At 37.5% G+C, this 18,454-nt stretch overlaps 2 protein-coding genes across 10 annotated transcripts in view; one reads left to right on the forward strand and one right to left on the reverse strand.

Annotated features, from left to right (window-relative positions):
• COMMD1 (copper metabolism domain containing 1) overlaps window positions 1-18,454 on the reverse strand; it is a 960,866-nt gene that overhangs the window by 833,771 nt on the left and 108,641 nt on the right. The window lies entirely within an intron of this gene.
• Window positions 1-18,454, forward strand: part of USP34 (ubiquitin specific peptidase 34) — a 287,921-nt gene that overhangs the window by 149,184 nt on the left and 120,283 nt on the right. For 5 of the 6 annotated variants that reach the window (XM_050753419.1, XM_050753418.1, XM_050753421.1 and 2 more), the window contains 6 exons: window positions 4,210-4,364; window positions 5,800-5,913; window positions 8,985-9,084; window positions 9,214-9,373; window positions 12,112-12,238; window positions 12,335-12,482. In XM_050753419.1, coding sequence (XP_050609376.1) covers window positions 4,210-4,364; window positions 5,800-5,913; window positions 8,985-9,084; window positions 9,214-9,373; window positions 12,112-12,238; window positions 12,335-12,482 — 804 coding nt within the window. The remainder of the gene's footprint in view (window positions 1-4,209; window positions 4,365-5,799; window positions 5,914-8,984; window positions 9,085-9,213; window positions 9,374-12,111; window positions 12,239-12,334; window positions 12,483-18,454) is intronic. The other variant, XM_050753420.1, reaches the window with a different exon arrangement.

An 18,454-nucleotide genomic window follows, 5' to 3' on the forward strand; every position in this document is an offset into this window, starting at 1 on the left:
GACTGATAAAATTCAAGAAATAAGTAAACTAAAATACGGCAAAACCAATCTATAGGGAGAAGTCAAACTAAAACACATATAGTCAACATAGATACTATGAACATTTAAGTTTCATATTTATTATACACAGTATAGATTCTCTGTGAATTTCCAACAGACACTAGCTACTGTCCAGATAGTATCAAATCTAAAACTTCACTTCTCCCACATCATGGCTCTTCTCCTGCCCACTTCACCTGCCCTCAAAGTGATCTTCCCATATCAATCTCCAGAGTAGCTGGGACCACAAGTGCATATCACCATACCTGGCTAATTTTTAAATTGTTTGTACAGAGTCTCATTATGTTGCCCAGCCTGGTCTGAAACTCCTGGGCTCAAGCGATACTCCGGCTGCCTTAACTTCCCAAAGTGCTAGGGTTACAGGCCTCAGACCACTGTGCATGGCTGGTTGTACTTCTCTTACTGGCACAGTTCCTGTTATCCATAACGAAGTTACTCCAAAGTTACACGTAATTACATCCAATATTTTAATACTGATTTTCAATATGACAATAACTATAGTCTTAAAAAAAAAACAATAATGAAAGTGTATAAGTTGCATGTTGAATGTGGACTGGTGATTCAGCCAATTATGGATATACTTCTGTTTTATTATTTAGTTGACTGTAATGAACCTGGATACTCTTTATCTTGTTCTCCTTAATTACTTAACGTGTTTAAGTTCTGATATATACTAGAGTTGTTTGGGGTTTATTTATATTTGCTCCTATGGGCACAAGTTCTCAAAACAAATAATGTACACATTAACTGTTTCAGTGAGAAACAGGATAACTTTTTTTCTGATAAAACTCTTTAGACTGATACTGCTCCTAGGGTGAATATGTCTGGGGAATTTTTCTTTATTTTGTCATTTCACCTACTTTTCCCAAGAAAAAGAAATTTCTTTTAATGGTACCATACCATCATGTCCCTTCTGGTTCTAGGGCACCACCCCAGGGTTTGGAACCTCTTAAAATGTACTTCAGAAATCCCTGGAATGCTTTTGTTCTAACCTTTTGGACTGTCTAATTTTTTTCATATTCATACTTGTGATTGCCTATAATGCCTTCCCTTTTGTTCTGAATAATTCATCTGTCTTCTACCACATTCGGGAATCCTTTAATACTTGGGTCAAAGTATAATACAAATTTTTTCTCATTAGTCTGACTCCCTAGCTGATTATGTCCTCTGATAGGTTGCTGTTGTCTGTTTTACGCACTTTCCTTTTGCTTTGTTCATCATAAGGGTCCTTTTTTCTTTTGTTTTGTTTTGAGATGAAGTCTCGCTCTTGTCGCCCAGGCTGGAGCGATCTTGACTCACCACAACCTCCACCTCCTGTGTTGAAGTGGTTCTCCTGCCTCAGCCTCCTGAGTAACTGGTATTACAGGCATGTGCCACCATGCCTGGCTAATTTTTTGTATTTTTAGTAGAGACGGGGTTTCTCCATGTTGGTCAGTCTGGTCTCGAACTCCTGACCTCAGGTGATCCGCCCAACTTAGCCTCCCAAAGTGCTGGGATTACAGGCATGAGCCACTGCACCCGGCCTCCTTTTTTCATATTTTACAAAAATAATATTATCTCCTATATAGAGAGTGACCTTTGAACATGGTATATGCTCTATTTATAATACTCAAACCTTACCACTGACTCCTGAATTTTTAGGATTACCTCCCCCAGTCATTATTACTAGTATACAGATATGCTCCTATTTTAGGGAGATGAATTTTCTTCCTAAATGAATTCTTTGAGAATACTTCATAAGTTGTGTATTTTTAGGTGATTTACATATGGGTTATCTTAAAGTACATTTTAAAAACATAAATTATGTGAAAATTCGTATTAAATAGTTGTAAAAGGCTCTACGATACCTCCTTTGTGTTTCTGGCTATATTGGTGTTTCTGGTACGTTCATTTAGGACCAAAATGTTGTATAAATATGATTTTAAATTTTACAAATGGGATGACATAAGAAATAGTTATTGAGATTTATTTATTTATTTTTTTTGAGATGGAGTCTCACTCTGTCACCAAGCTGGAGAGCAGTGGCACAATCTCAGCTCATTGCAACTTCCGCCTCCTGGGTTCAAGCAGTTCTCTTGCCTCAGCCTCCCGAGCAGCTGGGACTACAGGGGTGTGTGCCACCACACCTAGCTAATTTTTGTATTTTTAATAAAGACGAAGTTTCACCATGTTGGCCAGGTGGTCTTGATCTCCTGACCGTGTGATCTGCCCACCTCAGCCTCCCAAGGTGCTAGGATTACAGGCGTGAGCCACCGCACCCAGCTGTTTTTTGTTTGTTTTTTTTAGACAGTCTCGCTGTGTCATCCAGGCTGAAGTGCAGTGGCATGGTCATAGTTCACTGCAGCCTTTAACTCCTGGGCTCGAGGAGTCTTCCCACCTCAGCCTCCCGAGTAGCTAGGACTAAAGGTGCGTGTCACCCTGCCCAGCTACTTTTTTGTTTATTTTTGACGTGGAGTCTTGCTCTTTTTGCCCAGTCTGGAGTACAGTGGCGAGGCCTCGGCTCACTGCAACCTCCGCCTCCCGGGTTCCAGCAATTCTCGTGCCTCGTCTTCCCAAGTAGCTGGGATTACAGGCACCCACTACTACACCTGGCTAATTTTTGTATTTTTAGTAGAGACGGGATTTCACCATGTTGGCTAGACTGGTCCTGAACTGCTGACCTCAGGTGATCCACCCACCTCCTCTTCCCAAAGGGCTGGGATTACAGGCGTGAGCCCCCACGCCCGGCCTACAAATTTTTGTTTTTTAATTTTTTGTAAAGACAGGGTCTTCCTATATTGCCCAGGCTGGTCTCAAACTCATGGCCACAAGTGATTCTCCCACCTCGGCTTCCCAAAGTACTGGGATTACGTGTGTAAGCCACTGCGCCTGGATGAGATAATATTTTATACACTTCTATATAAATAAACTACAGGAGGTTGTCAAAGAATGTTTTAACATTATTGAGGAAAAAAACTGATTCCCGGCCAGGGCCACTGCCTGTGCAGAATTTGCACATTCTCCCCATGTCGGCGTGGATTTTCTCTGGGTACCCTGGTTTCCTCCCACGTCCCAAAGACATGCACTGTAGATTCATTGGCACATCTAAATGATCTCAATCTGAATGAGTGTGGGCATGTGTATGAGTGCAGTCTGCAATGGAATGGCATCCTGGTCAAGGTTAGTTAGTGCTTTGTCCTTGAGATGCTAGTCCCTAAGATGCTGGGATACGATTTGGCCAGCGACAGCCCTGAGCTCTGGAATAAGCGAGTTGGAAAACGAGCAAATGAATGAATACAAATTGTAACATAGAAATTTGTAAGCTCTATGATATTCATACAAATGCATAGTCATAAATGATGTGGTGCAAAAGCGAGCCCACTAAATTTGTTACTGTTTGTGTTTGAACTGCCTGGTGGTAGGAAGTGTTCCTTATAGTGTTTAATTTGTAACCATTTAGTCCTTGATTTTATTTACCACCACCACTGATTTGCCAAAAATTGGGTAACTAACTATCTGAGTGGTTTGTATTAATCTTTCTTAAATGTATGTATAGCTCACACTTATTCCAGTGTTTAATATTCAGAATGTTGACTTTTAAATAAGGAAGTTTAGCGATTTTTTTTTTTTTTTTTTTTTTTTTTTGTTATTTTTTGAGGTGGAGTCTTGCTCTGTTGCCCAGGCTGGAGTGCAGTGGCGCGATCTCAGCTCACCACAATCTCCACCTCCCAGGTTCAGGCAATTCTCCTGTCTCAGCCTCCTAAGTAATGGGGATTACAGATGTATGCCACCATGCCCAGCTAATTTTTTGTATTTTTGTAGAGGCGGCGTTTCACTGTGTTGGCGAGGCTGGTCTCGATCTCCCGAGCTCGGGCAATCCACCTCCCTTGGCCTCCCGAAATGCTAGGATTACAGACGTAAGCCACTACACCTGGCTGCTGTGATTTTTTTTTTTTTTAAATCATAAATATGCTGTAGGAACATAACTCTTCTTCATATCAATTAACATATGGTAAAATTCGTTTCATTATGCATCATTTCAATTAAAATTGCAATTTCCAAGAACCTATCCATGTTAAGTGAGGACTTACTATATGTACACATGCCTAAAAGAAGTATAATTTTTTTATGTGTAGTTAATAAAGTATAAAATTTATAATTTTTATCTAGGGTTAAGTTTAGAGCAAGTTGACATCTTATGGCATTGTTTGGTAGAGGATTCTGAATGTTATGATGATGCACTCCATTGGTTTTTAAATCAAGTTCGAAGTAAAGATCAACATGCTATGGGTATGGAAACCTACAAACATCTTTTCCTGGAGAAGGTAATTACATTTCTCACAGTTTGTTACTATTTTTCCATGTTCCCTTTTTCATCTCTTGAAATACGAATTCTGTAATGCTTTTTTTTGACAGTTTTTTTAAGTAGCCAAATGTAATGATTTTTAGTAGTCCTAGTATAATTTTTGGTCAGATTGTGCTCAGATTTTGGTTTTATACTGTGTACATCTAAATTAATTGTTTATATTTATAAAAATATTCTATTAGCTACAATAATTAAACTAACAATCAGAATAACTTTTGAAGGCAGCACTAATTAGAAATGTGGAGGGTTTTTCTTAGTGTTTGTTTTTTAAAATCATCAGTAATATTGTAGTCCAATTTTCGGGGGTGGTGTCCACACCCACAAGTGTGAGAGCTGTTTTCTGTGACTCTTTCTTATTTAAATGACTGACTGCATTGCGGTCAGTCTTTTGGGCAAAGATAAGCCATTCTCCAGTATGTGTAGATTCTGGAAAGGCATATTAGGAAGTGCTGTCATTATCGTAAAGATGTTCCAATTTTTGTTCTTCTTTACCACATGCCACAGTTACTTCAGGTGACATTATTCTGAATGAGCTATTCCCAATTGAATTTTGAAACTCAGTGAAAATAATGCAAAGACTTTTTTATGCTTATTTTTGAGATTATGAAGGCTGTCCGCAAAGTGTGACATTATCTCTGTGTTAGAACTGAGTATATATATGAATGAGTTTTAGTGTGTATAAACTAAATCACTTAACAGACCCAAGACAGAGCTACAAATATAACTTTTGCCATCTTAAATTTCAACTGCTGACTTTAACAAAAACTGTACTTGTAGCTGTACCTCCCGTAAGTTTGTATGATATAGATACACAATGCATGGTAGATGTTTTTATTTATGTCCTCTGATTTGGGTCTATGCACATCTTCAGAATTGAAACCTGTATCAGACAGGTTTCAGTTATTACCTGAATAAAATGTTCATTAAATCACATACATATGTATTTTCATTTTTCGTTTCATTTTTTTTTTTGAGATAGGCTTGCTCTGTCTCTAAGACTGGAGTGCAGTAGTGCGATCACGTCTCACTGTAGCCTTGACCTCCCGGGCTCAAGCAATTCTCCCACTACAGCCTCCTGAGTAGTTGGGACTGCAGCCACATACCACCATGCCTGGCTGATTTTTGTATTTTTCATAGAGATGAGGTTTCGCCGTGTTCCCCAGGCTGGTCTCAAACTTCTGAGCTCAAGCTGTCTGCCTGCCTTGGCTTCCCAAAGTACTGAGCCGCCGTGTCCAGCCAAATTATTATATATTTTTATTTTTTTAAATTATCACTAAAAATTCAAGCTGATCTGTTTCCTTCCACAATGTTTTCAGTAACGTTTATTTAAATTTAAGAAAATCTGTGAATTATCACACTAAATTAGCTTTGTGTTTTCCCCTACCCTCCCAAAGATGCCCCAGCTAAAACCTGAAACAATTAGCATGACTGGCTTAAACCTGTTTCAGCATCTCTGTAACTTGGCTCGATTGGCTACCAGTGCCTACGATGGTGGTTCAAATTCTGAGGTAAGGATTTAGACTTACTTTATTAGGCAACTTTATTCCTCAAATTAGATTATCAAATTTGGTTACCAAATTGTTTTTCTACAAAGCATAGAATTTACTACTTGTGCAATGCAGTTGGGTTGGTTGGTTTGTTTTGAAATGGAGTCTAGCTCTGTCGCCCAGGCTAGAGTGCAGTGGTGCGATTTCAGCTCACTGCAGCCTCCACCTCCCGGATTCAAGCGATTCTCCAGCCTCAGCCCCCCAAGTAGCTGGGATTACAGACACTTGCCACCATGCCTCGCTAATTTTTGTATTTTTGGTAGAGGCAGGGTTTTACTATGTTACTCAGGCTAGTCTCGCACTCCTGACCTTAAGTGATCTGCCTGCCTTGGCCTCCCAAAGTGCTGGAATTACAGGCATGAGCCAACATGCTCAGCCTAATTCTGTTCTCTGGTTTCAAAAGTTTTATAAAGCAAATTTATTTTTCAGTACCAAAGATAACATTGGGTGTGCTTAATGAAAACCTGTTACATATTTCTTGATTTATAAAGTGGTCATGTAAGTATTCTTTGATTCTCCTAGACATTCCTAGATAATACAGCCAAATATTTTACTTCAAATAAAAGATTGATTTGTCTCAAATACGATTTTTATGCCATTTGGTTCAGCCTGGGCAACAGAGCAAGACTCTATCTGAAAAAACAAAAATAAGAATAATTTTATCTCTTAGCAAATTTGGGGAAATTTTTTAAGAAAGGAAAAAGAATAAATTTTAAAAAATTTTTATTGTTTGTATTTTTTGAGATGGAGTCTGGCTCTGTCACCTAGGCAGGAGTGCAGTGGTGTGATCTCAGCTCACTGCAACCTCCACCTCCTGGGTTCTAGCAATTATCTTGCCCCAGTTTCCTGTAGTAGCTGGGAATACAGGGGTGTGCCACCATGCCTGGCTAATTTTTGTATTTTTAGTATAGACGGGGCTGGTTTCGAACTCCTGACCTCAGGTGATCCCACCCACCTTGGCCTCCCGAAGTGCTGGGATTACAGGCATGAGCCACTGCACCAGGCCATTATGATTAGTTTTTTTGAGACGGCGTCTTGCTCTGTCACCCAGGTTGGAGTACAGTGCCACAGTCTCGGCTCACTGTAGGCTCCGCCTCCCGGGTTCATGCCATTCTCCTGTCTCAGCCTCCTGAGTAGTTGGGACAACAGGTGTGTGCCACCACGCCCAGCTAATTTTTGTATTTTTTTTTTTTTTTTTTTGAGACGGAGTCTTGCTATGTCACCCAGGTTGGAGTGCAGTGGGACAATCTCGGCTCACTGCAAGCTCTGCCTCCTGGGTTCACGCCATTCTCCTGCCTCAGCCTCCTGAGTAGCTGGACCTACAGGCGCCCGCCACCACACCTGGCTAGTTTTTTGTGTTTTTTTAGTAGAGACGGGGTTTCACTGGGTTAGCCAGGATGGTCTCGATCTCCTGACCTCATGATCTGCCCACCTCGGCCTCCCAAAGTGCTGGGATTACAGGCTTGAGCCACCGCACCCGGCCTAATTTTTGTATTTTTAGTAGAGTTGGGTTTTCACCATATTGGCCAGACTAGTCTCGAACTCCTGACCTCAAGTTTTCCACCTGCCTTGGCCTCCCAAACTGCTAGGATTATAGATATGAGCCACTATGCCTGGCCAGAATAATTTTAGTTGTATCTAAAATGCTTTTATTTTATTTTCCTACTGCCTTCTTTTCTCGTCTGAGTAGGTTTTTCAGTGTTTTTTAGTCCTAACTCTTGCTTCAGTATCACTTTGATAACTTTTTTTTTTTTTTTTTTTTTTTTTTTTTTTTTGGAGATGGAGTCTTGCTCTGTCATCCAGGCTGGAGTCCAGTGGCACAATCTCAGCTCACTGCAACCTCTGCCTCCCAGGTTCAATCAATTCTCCTGCCTCAACCTCCAGAGTAGCTGGGATGACAGGAACATGCCTCCACGCCTGGCTTTTTTTTTTTTAAAGTAGAGACGGGGTTTCACTGTGCTGGCCAGGCTCAAACTCCAGGCTCAGGCAATCCGCCTGCCTCAGCCTCCCAAAGTGCTGGGATTAGAGGCGTGAGCCACTGTGCCCGGCCCACTATGATGATTTTCAATTTGGTAATTTCAGACAACTAAACATATTTGATTTACCTAAGAAGTAGTCATGCTCTATTATGAAATAATACTACCTTTTTAAAGAAGGTGACATTAACACTAAAGTTGTTCAGCTGCCAACATAGAAGGACATCTTTCTTTGCCCAACTTTTGAAAGTTCCACTCCCTACTTTTTCTGCAGTTTTTAGTGAAACCTTTTTTTTTTTTTTTTTTTTTTTGGTCATCTCATGGTTAACATCATAAATTTGAGTGAGGCTGGACGCAGTGGCCCCACGCCTGTAATTCTACCTTTTTGGGAGACCGAGGCGAGTGAATCAGCTGAGGTAGGGAGTTCGAGACCAGCCTGGCCAACATGGTGAAACCCTGTCTCTACTAAAATACAGAAAAATTAGCCAGACGTTGTGGCGCATGCCTGTAATCCCAGCTACTTGGGAGGCTAAGGCATGAGAATCCCTGGAATCCTGGGAGGCAGACGTTGTAGTGAGCCAAGATTGTGCCACTGCACTCCAGTCTGGGCAAGTGAGTGAGACCCTGTTCTCAAAAAAAAAAAAAAAAAAAGAGTGAGAACTTGAGTTAGCATATCTTGTTAATATTCTGTGAATACCAGAAGGCAATGGTTTTATCAGTGTAAGTTGGATGGATTCATTGAAGCATTGTGCTCATTATTGTATTTGTTTTTTATTCCTTTGTGGTATGTTTTTCAGGACTAGAATTTTCCTACTATGTAGTCACAACTTGTGAGTTAAATATTATGTATATATTGTTAGCTGCTGTGTAAATAGTTTTTAGAATTAGTACAGGTGTATTTCATCAATTGAGGAAATTCTTAAATCATTTATTTTTGTTATTTAATAGCTGAATAATAGGAGTTGCCTATGATTTTTACTTTTGATACTTCAGTCTTACGATGAGTTACATAGTTTGACAGACAAAATTTAGAGGTATCATATTTTTCTTTCTTAGCTGTGTGGTATGGACCAATTTTGGGGCATTGCTTTAAGAGCACAATCTGGTGATGTCAGTCGAGCAGCTATCCAGTATATTAACTCCTATTATATTAATGGTAAGTGATTTGAAATATTGTCTAATAGGTAATTTTTTTTTGAGAGTGTTTCGTTAAGCTAAAATTTTTCTTTGAGACAGCTAAACAAGAATGTAAGGCTAATATATGTGTCTAAACATTGTCTTTCAGGTAAAACGGGTTTGGAGAAGGAGCAAGAATTTATTAGTAAGTGCATGGAGAGTCTTATGATAGCTTCTAGCAGTCTTGAGCAGGAATCACACTCAAGTCTCATGGTTATAGAAAGAGGACTCCTTATGCTGAAGACACATCTGGAAGCATTTAGGAGAAGGTAATTTTTTAAATATCACACTGTTAGAATGAATTTCATTTTTATTCCTGACATATCCAGAAATATTCTTAAAGTGAATCTAAAGTTTTTGTTGGGGTCAGGTAGAAAGCATAATTTACCAAAATGAAGGGTCAGTAATAGAAGTAATTTTTATTAAGAGTATATACCATGTTGCCTTGGAATAGGCAATACGGGTTCCTGATAAATATTGCAGAGCTTTAATAATAATTAGAGTTTGAGCAGATATGCATGAATAAGAATCGTTAGAATTCCATCTCTAAGAAAGTATTGACTTTGATTAAAAAGGCAGAACACCACTACTAAAAAAAAGTTTCTCTCAAACTCTTACCAAGAACATCAAATAATCTCATAGTTGAATCAAGTTGAGTCATATGTTTCATTTGCTGTTTTTTTTTTCTTCCTGGACTAGGAGACAGTATTTTAATTTTGAATTTCCATTTACCATGGAAACATGACCAAAAAATTCTGTTAATGAATATCTGTATAATTAATTTAGACATAACCTGTGTAATACAGAAATAAAGCAAATTAATATTTATGAATATATCGACTGAAATGAAAGGTGAGTAGATAGTTTTAAGAAATTCTATTTGTTAAAAATCATTATGAGCAAATGTAAAAGTACTAAGAACTGTGTTGAAAAAAATTGTTAAAATTAGTAACTTTTTTCAACTTCAGATCTTAGTTTGATATTGAAAAGTGATACAATTGATATTTATTGACATTTTTAAAGTATCAAGAAATATTGCATAGTAAAGATATTTTATACATTCCCTATAAATAACATGCTTCCATGATTTGAAACATTTGGACATTATGAAATTCTTTATTTTGATTAAGATTGCAATTCATGGAAATTCCGCTTAAAGAATTCCTTGTGTTTTTTATGAATGTGGAAGGGAACTCGTTTTTTTGCACAGAAACTTTATACTGCCTTATAACTTTAACCACTTAAAAAGATAAAGTGTTAAAAAGAGCAAATGTGGTGGTGTATCTTATTCAAATTAATACATATTATAAAATTCAGATATTACACTGTAATGTAGAAAATGAAAGTCTGCTATAATTGCTGTCTTCCTCGTGGAGATATACTGTTAATGATATCCATACTTCCAGAATTTTTTCTATGCTATAGGATCTACAGACAACAAACCAATAAGGTCCTGTTGATTCACACCCTTAGTCCTTTCACAATACTACCAGTGTCTAAAATAAGTACTTACTTTAAGTCTTTAAAAATTACTCGTTTTTTGAGTGTTCAGTGGTGGTTTTGTAAATTTAATGAATTTGAGTCCAAAAATTCCTTCTCAGATGTACAGATTTTTTTCTAACTCAGTTGTGAAAAAAAAATTATGTTCTTGATATCTTTTTATTTGTTCATGTTTTTGCTGAAAGTTAATGTTGATGTTAAATAGTTTATATAAAAATGTTTTGTTACTAGTAGAATAACTAGGATATGGATAAAATTGAACAGTCACAAAACTAAGCAGTAGTTAAAAAAAATTTACCTAGGTATTTTTCATGCAAAATTTTGTTCTTGATGTGCTTAGTGCTATTATTAATTGAAGATTGCCTAACATCTGTAGATTGAAAAATAGAATTGTTTTTTGTGTTCTGTATATTAAGGGAATAAACAATAATGTCTTAAATTGTTTTCTTTTTAAAAAGAGATAAAGTTATAATCTTAAATAGTGGTTCCAGCCAGAAATGTTTTTGTTTCCCAAAATGTAGTATATAATCCCTGGAGACACTTCTGATTATCACAGCAAGGGAGCATGTTGTTGGTATCTGGTGAGATGCTGTTGAATATGAGAGCATGAGATATAGCCTCCTTCACCCCTATTCATCTCTGCCTTCTGATAACAACAAATTATTAATTGGGCCTAAAATGTCAGTAGTGCCACTGTGGAGAAACTGTGGTCTTCCAATATGTAGCAGGAAACATTGTTTTAAGATTACTCTTTTGCTCATACATCAGATCATGTGGAAATTAGACAAGTTCATTCATTCCCTCAGTTTTTATCCTATTCCGAATTTGCTGATTAGTTTTAGACTTTTTTTTTTTTTTTTTTTTTTAACTAAATTCAGGTACCTGAATTTAGTTAAAAAAAAAAAAAAAGGTATGTCTGAAAATTACTTAGAAAATTGTTTAGTGATTATCATGCTGGGTGCCTGTTTCCTTTAAAATACAAGTCTTTGTAATTCACTTTATAATTTTAACAGCCATGAATTGACTCTCAAATTCTATTAGGCTGGTTAGTATATATTACTAGAATGTTTCTGTCCCTGAAAAATTTTTCTTAATATGTTTTTTCCTTCTGAATGTAGGAATCACAGCTTGCTATTTCATTTACTAGATTAGTTTTTTTTTTTTTTTTAATTCCCCCTGACTCTCCTACTAATATTTCTGTTCTCTCTATTAAAAAAAAAAAGCAAAAAAAAAAAAACTGGCCTTGAGGAGATTTTGTTTTTTTCCTCAGTAATTTCTCTTGGTGACTATTTTGTTAGGAGCTCTTAGCTGTTATTATGCATTTAGCTTTGATTCAGTGTGATGAATCTGAACTTAAATTTGTTGCTGTAGAATAAATTGGAACGAACTTAGAACTTCTTTTGGACTTTTCCAGTCTGTAAGATGATAAAAGCTTGCATAACATTAAAATGGTTTAAAATGGCATAAAATGGTATCCTTTCTATTTGTTGTTTTTGTCATGTTTTAGGTTTGCATATCATCTGAGACAGTGGCAAATTGAAGGCACTGGTATTAGTAGTCATTTGAAAGCACTGAGTGACAAACAGTCTCTGCCGCTAAGGGTTGTATGCCAGCCAGCTGGACTTCCTGACAAGGTACTTACATAGTTTTAATTTCGAAGTTGATAACATTTCCCAGGTCAAATATATGTTCTTTTTGTATTTTTAAATTGGTTGCATCTCATATTTCAGATGACTATTGAAATGTATCCTAGTGACCAGGTAGCAGATCTTAGGGCTGAAGTAACTCATTGGTATGAAAATTTACAGAAAGAACAAATAAACCAACAAGCTCAGCTTCAGGAGTTTGGTCAAAGCAACCGAAAAGGAGAGTTTCCTGGTAAGCCCTTCAATTCAAATTTTCTCTTTCTCTTTCTTTCTTTCTTTCTTTCTCTTTTTTTCTTTTTTTCTTTCTCTCTTCTCTCTTCTCTTTTTTCTTTTCTTGGTTGTATCATATAGCAACTGTCTTGGTTTGTCTTGTGTTGCTATGACAATACTACAAACTAGGTAAAGAACAGAATTTGGGAAGTCCAAGATCAAGGTACCAGCATCTGGTGAGGGCTCCTCTCTGCTTTCAAAGTGGCAGCTTGAATGCTGCCTCCTCACAGGCAGAGGGTGAAAGGGTGAAAAAGGAACAGACTCCCTCCATCAGACCCTTTTATAATGTCATTAATTCATTCATGGCCTCTCCAAAGGCCCCACCTCTAAAACCTGTTGCATTGGAGACGAATGTTCAATATGAGTTTTCAGAGAGAACAAAAAAATTCAAACCAAAGTAGCAACTTTGAAGTTTTACTTTGAAGGTTCACCGTCCATGTTCATGGCTCCCCTTACCCTCCCCTCCCTTTAGTACCATTCATTCTTAGATAAGAAGCTGTTGAGAGTTGCTTCAGATGCTATTTGCAAAAAATTCTTTTGTTTCTCAAAAAATTCTATTTTAGACTTCTGATGTGATCATAAAATAATTCTTGAAATTTATTTCATAAGCAATTTGGGAATTTTTGGTAAATTTAAATTTCCATATACTACTCATCCACTTTAACCCAACAGTTTTTTTCATATATTTCATTTTCATTTTTTCTGAGTATATAAAAATAACACACCTTCATGTCCCACCTGTGCATCTCTCCTTGCCTACCAAAAGTATCTTAAGAAATTTTTCACATAGGCCTAATATATATATATATATTTCTCCTAATGTATGTTTCTGATCTCTTTCCAGAGATACCAAGATATAACGTAAGAATATATATATATATACACACACACACACACACACACACACACACACACGTATATGTAAAACACAAATGGTGGAATTCCATCTTTACTGTTCTGTTTGCTTGTAGGGCATATCATTATCTTAGAAAACACTTCATGTTAGTTCATGTAGAAAGTTACCTCATTCTTTTTGAGATCTGCATAGTTCACTATATAGTAATAACTTGCTTCATTTTCCCTGTTCTCTACGAATGGACATTTAGATTGTTTTCATTATTTTGCTGTTACAAACAATGTGACAGAGAATATCTTTGTCTCTACATTATTTCATGTATGTCGGATAAATATCTCATTATGGAATTTCTGAATCCAAATGTATCTACTTTCATTAGGTTGAAATGTAGTGTGTGTAAAGTGTATGAAAATAATAAAGTGAAAATCCATGTACCTACCATCCAGGTTAAGAACTGGAACGTTAGTAGAAGCTACTGTTGTGTCCCTACCCAATAACATAATTTCCACTTTTCCTTAACACTGTCTTGATTTTTGAATTTGTTTTTTTAGTGTTGTTTATAGCCTTACCTCCATGTATGTGTTTTTATTTAGTTTTGTGAAACAGTTTAGCAACCACAAACCTAGTGGATAAAGAAAAAGGGACATATGGCTACTATTAGATACAGGATTGCAGAAGATGACAAGTTATAAACCTTCCCTACAGATATGTATAGCCTAATTTGGGGATATCAGTGGGAAAGTTCTCAAGTATATGTCTCAGCACAGTTAAGACATATCCATTGCTATAATGTTGATAAAAATACTGGAATATCCAACAGAAATGTTTTCATAGAATTTGTATTTTCTTTTTCTAAGCTCTTCATGATCTACAGTAACTCTCAGGAGTAGGTCAAAGCAGAATTTCTTCTGTAGGATGAAATGAATGTCCTCTACTGATTCAAGCAGTAGTACATGGAGGTGAGAGCAGGAACCTCCCTAGCACTTGGTAAAGACGGTCCACATACAGATAAGAATCTGGACCAGGTTCATTGTCCATTCTTTTGTAACATAGAGAAGATAGTACAGTGGCAGCAGGGGTCTTGGTCATGATAACCCTCAATGCGTTTCTCCAAAGTCATACTGATCTTACTAATTGTCCTCCAAATTTGGTGCACAGCAGTCATTGTGTGATATCTTTTATCATCCTTCTGGTGATTCTCTTCTCTCCTATGTTGGGTATTCTGTTTCCATTATCCATACCTTTCTTGTTACTGGTTGACTGTGTGTGTGTGTGTTTCTGGAATACAAGAGAGTGTTCTATTCAGTGGTTTCTTGTGATAAGATTGTCGGGGTAATATTTTTTATTCCTTGCATGATTAATAATATGTATCTCATGTTTTCATACCCAAATGATAAATTAGCTGGGTATAAAATTTTAAGTTGGAAATAATTTTGTTGCAGAATTTTAGAGGTGCTTCTCCATTGTTTCTTGCTTTCATTGTTGCTGTTGAATTCTGAAGCCATTCTGATTTCTGATATTTTTTACATACAGTATGTCTTTTTTTTTTTTTTGAGATAGTCTCCCTCTGTCACCCAGGCTGGAGTGCAGTGGCATGATCATGGCTTACTGCAACCTTCATGTTCAAGTGATTCTCCCACCTCAGCCCCCTGAGTAGCTGGGGCTGCAGGCAGGTGCTACCATTCCCGGCTAATTTTTTGTATGTTTAGTAGAGACAGGTTTTCACCATGTTGCCTAGGCTGGTCTCAAACTCCTGAGCTCAAACTTTCTGCCCACTTAGGCCTCCCGAAGTGCTGGGATTACAGGCATGAGCCACCATGCCCAGCTAACATGCAGTATTTTTTCTTGTAGACATTAATCAGTCTTCACTTTTTTCTTAGTGTTCTGGACCTGAGTATAGGTCTTTTTTCAGTGATTGTGATGGGTTTTCCTCAGTATAGACGTATTTAGGTATTTAGCGTTGGGCCCTTTCAGTTTGGCAGATTATAATTTTCAGTTTGGAGAAATTTTCTTGAAATGGTTCATAGATTTCTTGTCTTCTGTTTTATCATTTTCTCTCTTTATGGAGCATATCCATTATCTAGATGTTTTGTCTCTAAGACTCTCCCTAATTTCTATGTTTCTTTTTATAAGTTTTAACTCAAGTTCCTGAGAGATGTTCTCAATATTATTTTGCAGTCTTTCTACTGAGTTTTTCATTTCTACTGTCATACTTTCAATATCTAAGAGCTCTTTTTTCTCTGAAAAAATATGCCTATTTTTAAAGTTGAAATACCTTTTTGAGATTAACATTTTGCTTAATTGTTGAATTTTGCTTTTTTTGGTTCATTCTGTTGGTGTCTACATTTTAGTGTTTAGATTATTTACATTCAATGTAAATATTTTCTATTTGTCCCATCTCTTCAGTTTCTTTTTTAGCACATATTTAGCACTTCTGACACTTTGCATTCCTGTGCATAGATCTGAGTTTCTCTTTGGTTTCTTTTCCACCTTTCTTTCTGTTATTTTATTTTATTTTTATTTATTTATTTTTTTGAAACAGGGTCTCACTCTGTCACCCGGGCTGGAGTGAAGTGGCATAATCATAGTTCACCACAGCCTTAACCTCCCGTTCTCAGGTGATCCTCCCACCTCAGTCTCCTGAGTAGCTGGGACTACAGGTGCCAGCCATCATGCCCAGCTGATTTTTTTTTTTTTTTTTTTTTTTTTTTGAGACGGAGTCTTGCTGTGTGCCCCAGGCTGGAGTGCAGTGGCGCGATCTCGGCTCACTGCAAGCTCCGCCCCCCCGGGTTCACTCCATTCTCCTACCTCAGCCTCCCGAGTAGCTGGGACTACAGGCGCCTGCCACCTCGCCCGGCTAATTTTCTTGTATTTTTAGTAGAGACGGGGTTTCACCGTGTTAGCCAGGATGGTCTCGATCTCCTGACCTCGTGATCCGCCCGTCTCGGCCTCCCAAAGTGCTAGGATTACAGGCTTGAGCCACCGCGCCCGGCCGCCCAGCTGATTTTTGTATTTTTTGTAGAGACAGGGTTTTGCCATATTGCCCAGGCTGGTCTTGAACTCCTGGGCTCAAGCGATTCTCTCACCTTGCCGCCCAAAGTCCTAGGATTACAGGGGTGACCCACTGCGCCGGACCTCTTCCCCTTCCTTCTAATAAACTTCCGTTAAAGCTTTGTACGCTAGGTGTTCTGGTGACAAATTTTCTTAAGCTTTTGTTTGTCTAGAAAAAAGTTTATTTAAAAATGTTTATTTTGCCTTCATTGTTGATGGGTAGTTTCACTGGACATCGAATTCTAGGTCATGAGGTTTTTTTATCCTCTTTCAGAACTTTAAAATTGTTGTTCTGTTATTATTTGGCTTGCAAAGTTTGTGACCTGAGTCGGTGGCTTTCCTTATCTTTTGTCCTTTAAAGCCGACGATGGAGGAAAGAAAAAGGATATAAAGCTTTTTCTTTAACATTGATTTTCAGCATTTTGATTATGAGTGTGCCTTTGTGTTTGAGATCTGGGTTTAGTTTACCTTCTCAGATCTGTGAGTTTATAACTTTTATCAAACTTAGAAAAGGTTAGCAATTATATAGTGCTTCATTTTTTTCTCTTTTTCTTCTCTCCTTACCCTTTTAATTTCTGAGCCTATAATGTTTCTAGGCTGTTGGTTAAGGTGTTGCATATTTCTGAGGTACTGTTCCTTTTCTTTCTTCCTTTTGTTTTTTGTGTGTGAGGGTTAGATGTTAATCTTACTCTTACGCTAAATCTTTTTGTGATGTATATTTTTTTGGGGCTTACTGTTCATCACGAGTTTATTTCGTGGTCACCTTGCAAACTTTATTGGTACGATCTCCTTTTTTTCTCCTTGTCAGTTTATGTCTGTAAATTTTTTTTTTTCCTTGAGTCTCGCACTGTTGCCCAGGCTGGAGTGCAGTGGCGCGATATCAGCTCACTGCAACCTCTGCCTTCGGGTTCAAGCGATTTTCCTGCCTCAGCCTCCCAAGTAGCCGCAACTACAGGTGCATGCCACCACACCCTGCTAAGTTTTGTATTTTTGGTAGAGACAGGGTTTCGTCATACTGGCCAGGCTGGTCTCGAACTCCTGACCTCATGAGCGACCTACCTCGGCCTCCCAAAGTGCTGGGATTACAGGCGTGAACCACCACACCCGTCCTATCTCTGTAAAATTTTTAAAATTTATTTTATTGGAGTTGTAAAGGGGAAAAATTACATGTGTGTTTTCAGTATTCAATTAGAAATCAAGAATTTTTAAGATTTCATTTTGTCTTGAAACATTAATTTTTTTAAAAAGGTAAAAATTCTGTTTAGAACTGATAAGGAATAAGTAGCTCTTATGTTAAAAAGATCTTCTCAAAAGTAATAAAAGATAGAAAGCAGCTCAGTGTATTATAAAATCCAATTCAGCCATAATAGTCAACATTAATGTGTTGTCATTGTCCATCCAGTGTGCTATATAAAAATACCATAAACGGGGTAGCTTATAAACAAAGGAAATTTATTTCTCATGGTCTGGAACCTGGGAATTCCAAGATCAAGGTGCCGGCAGATTCAGTGTCTAGTGACAGCTTTCTCATAGATGGTGCTTTATTGCTGTGTCTTCATGTGGTAAAAGGCTGAAGCAAGCTCCTTTGGACCTCTTTTGTAGAGACACCACTCCCATTGATGGAGGACTCTGCCTAATACCTAATAACCTCTGAAAGATCCCACTTCCAAAATATCATCACCTTGATAATTAGGATTCGACATATGAATTTGGGGAACACATATGTTCAGACCATAACACTTGTCATTAACACACAGAATATTGGCCTATCTCACATCAAATACAGGCCATTATGCTAAATAAAATGCTAGTCATTGCATAACTTTTGGAACAAAGTTATGCATGCTTAATTAGAGTAGCAATTAATCATGACTAAGTGTTTTAATATTGCAAATATTAATAATTACATTTAATTGTCTCACCAAGTTAGACATTTAATAAAAATCTACCAAAGCTTTGCTAGGCACGGTAGCTCATGCCTGTAATCCCAAGGCTTTAAGGCTGAGGCAGGTGGATCATTTGTGGTC

Source organism: Macaca thibetana, chromosome 13, assembly GCF_024542745.1.
Source record: "Macaca thibetana thibetana isolate TM-01 chromosome 13, ASM2454274v1, whole genome shotgun sequence".
NCBI lineage: Eukaryota > Metazoa > Chordata > Mammalia > Primates > Cercopithecidae > Macaca > Macaca thibetana.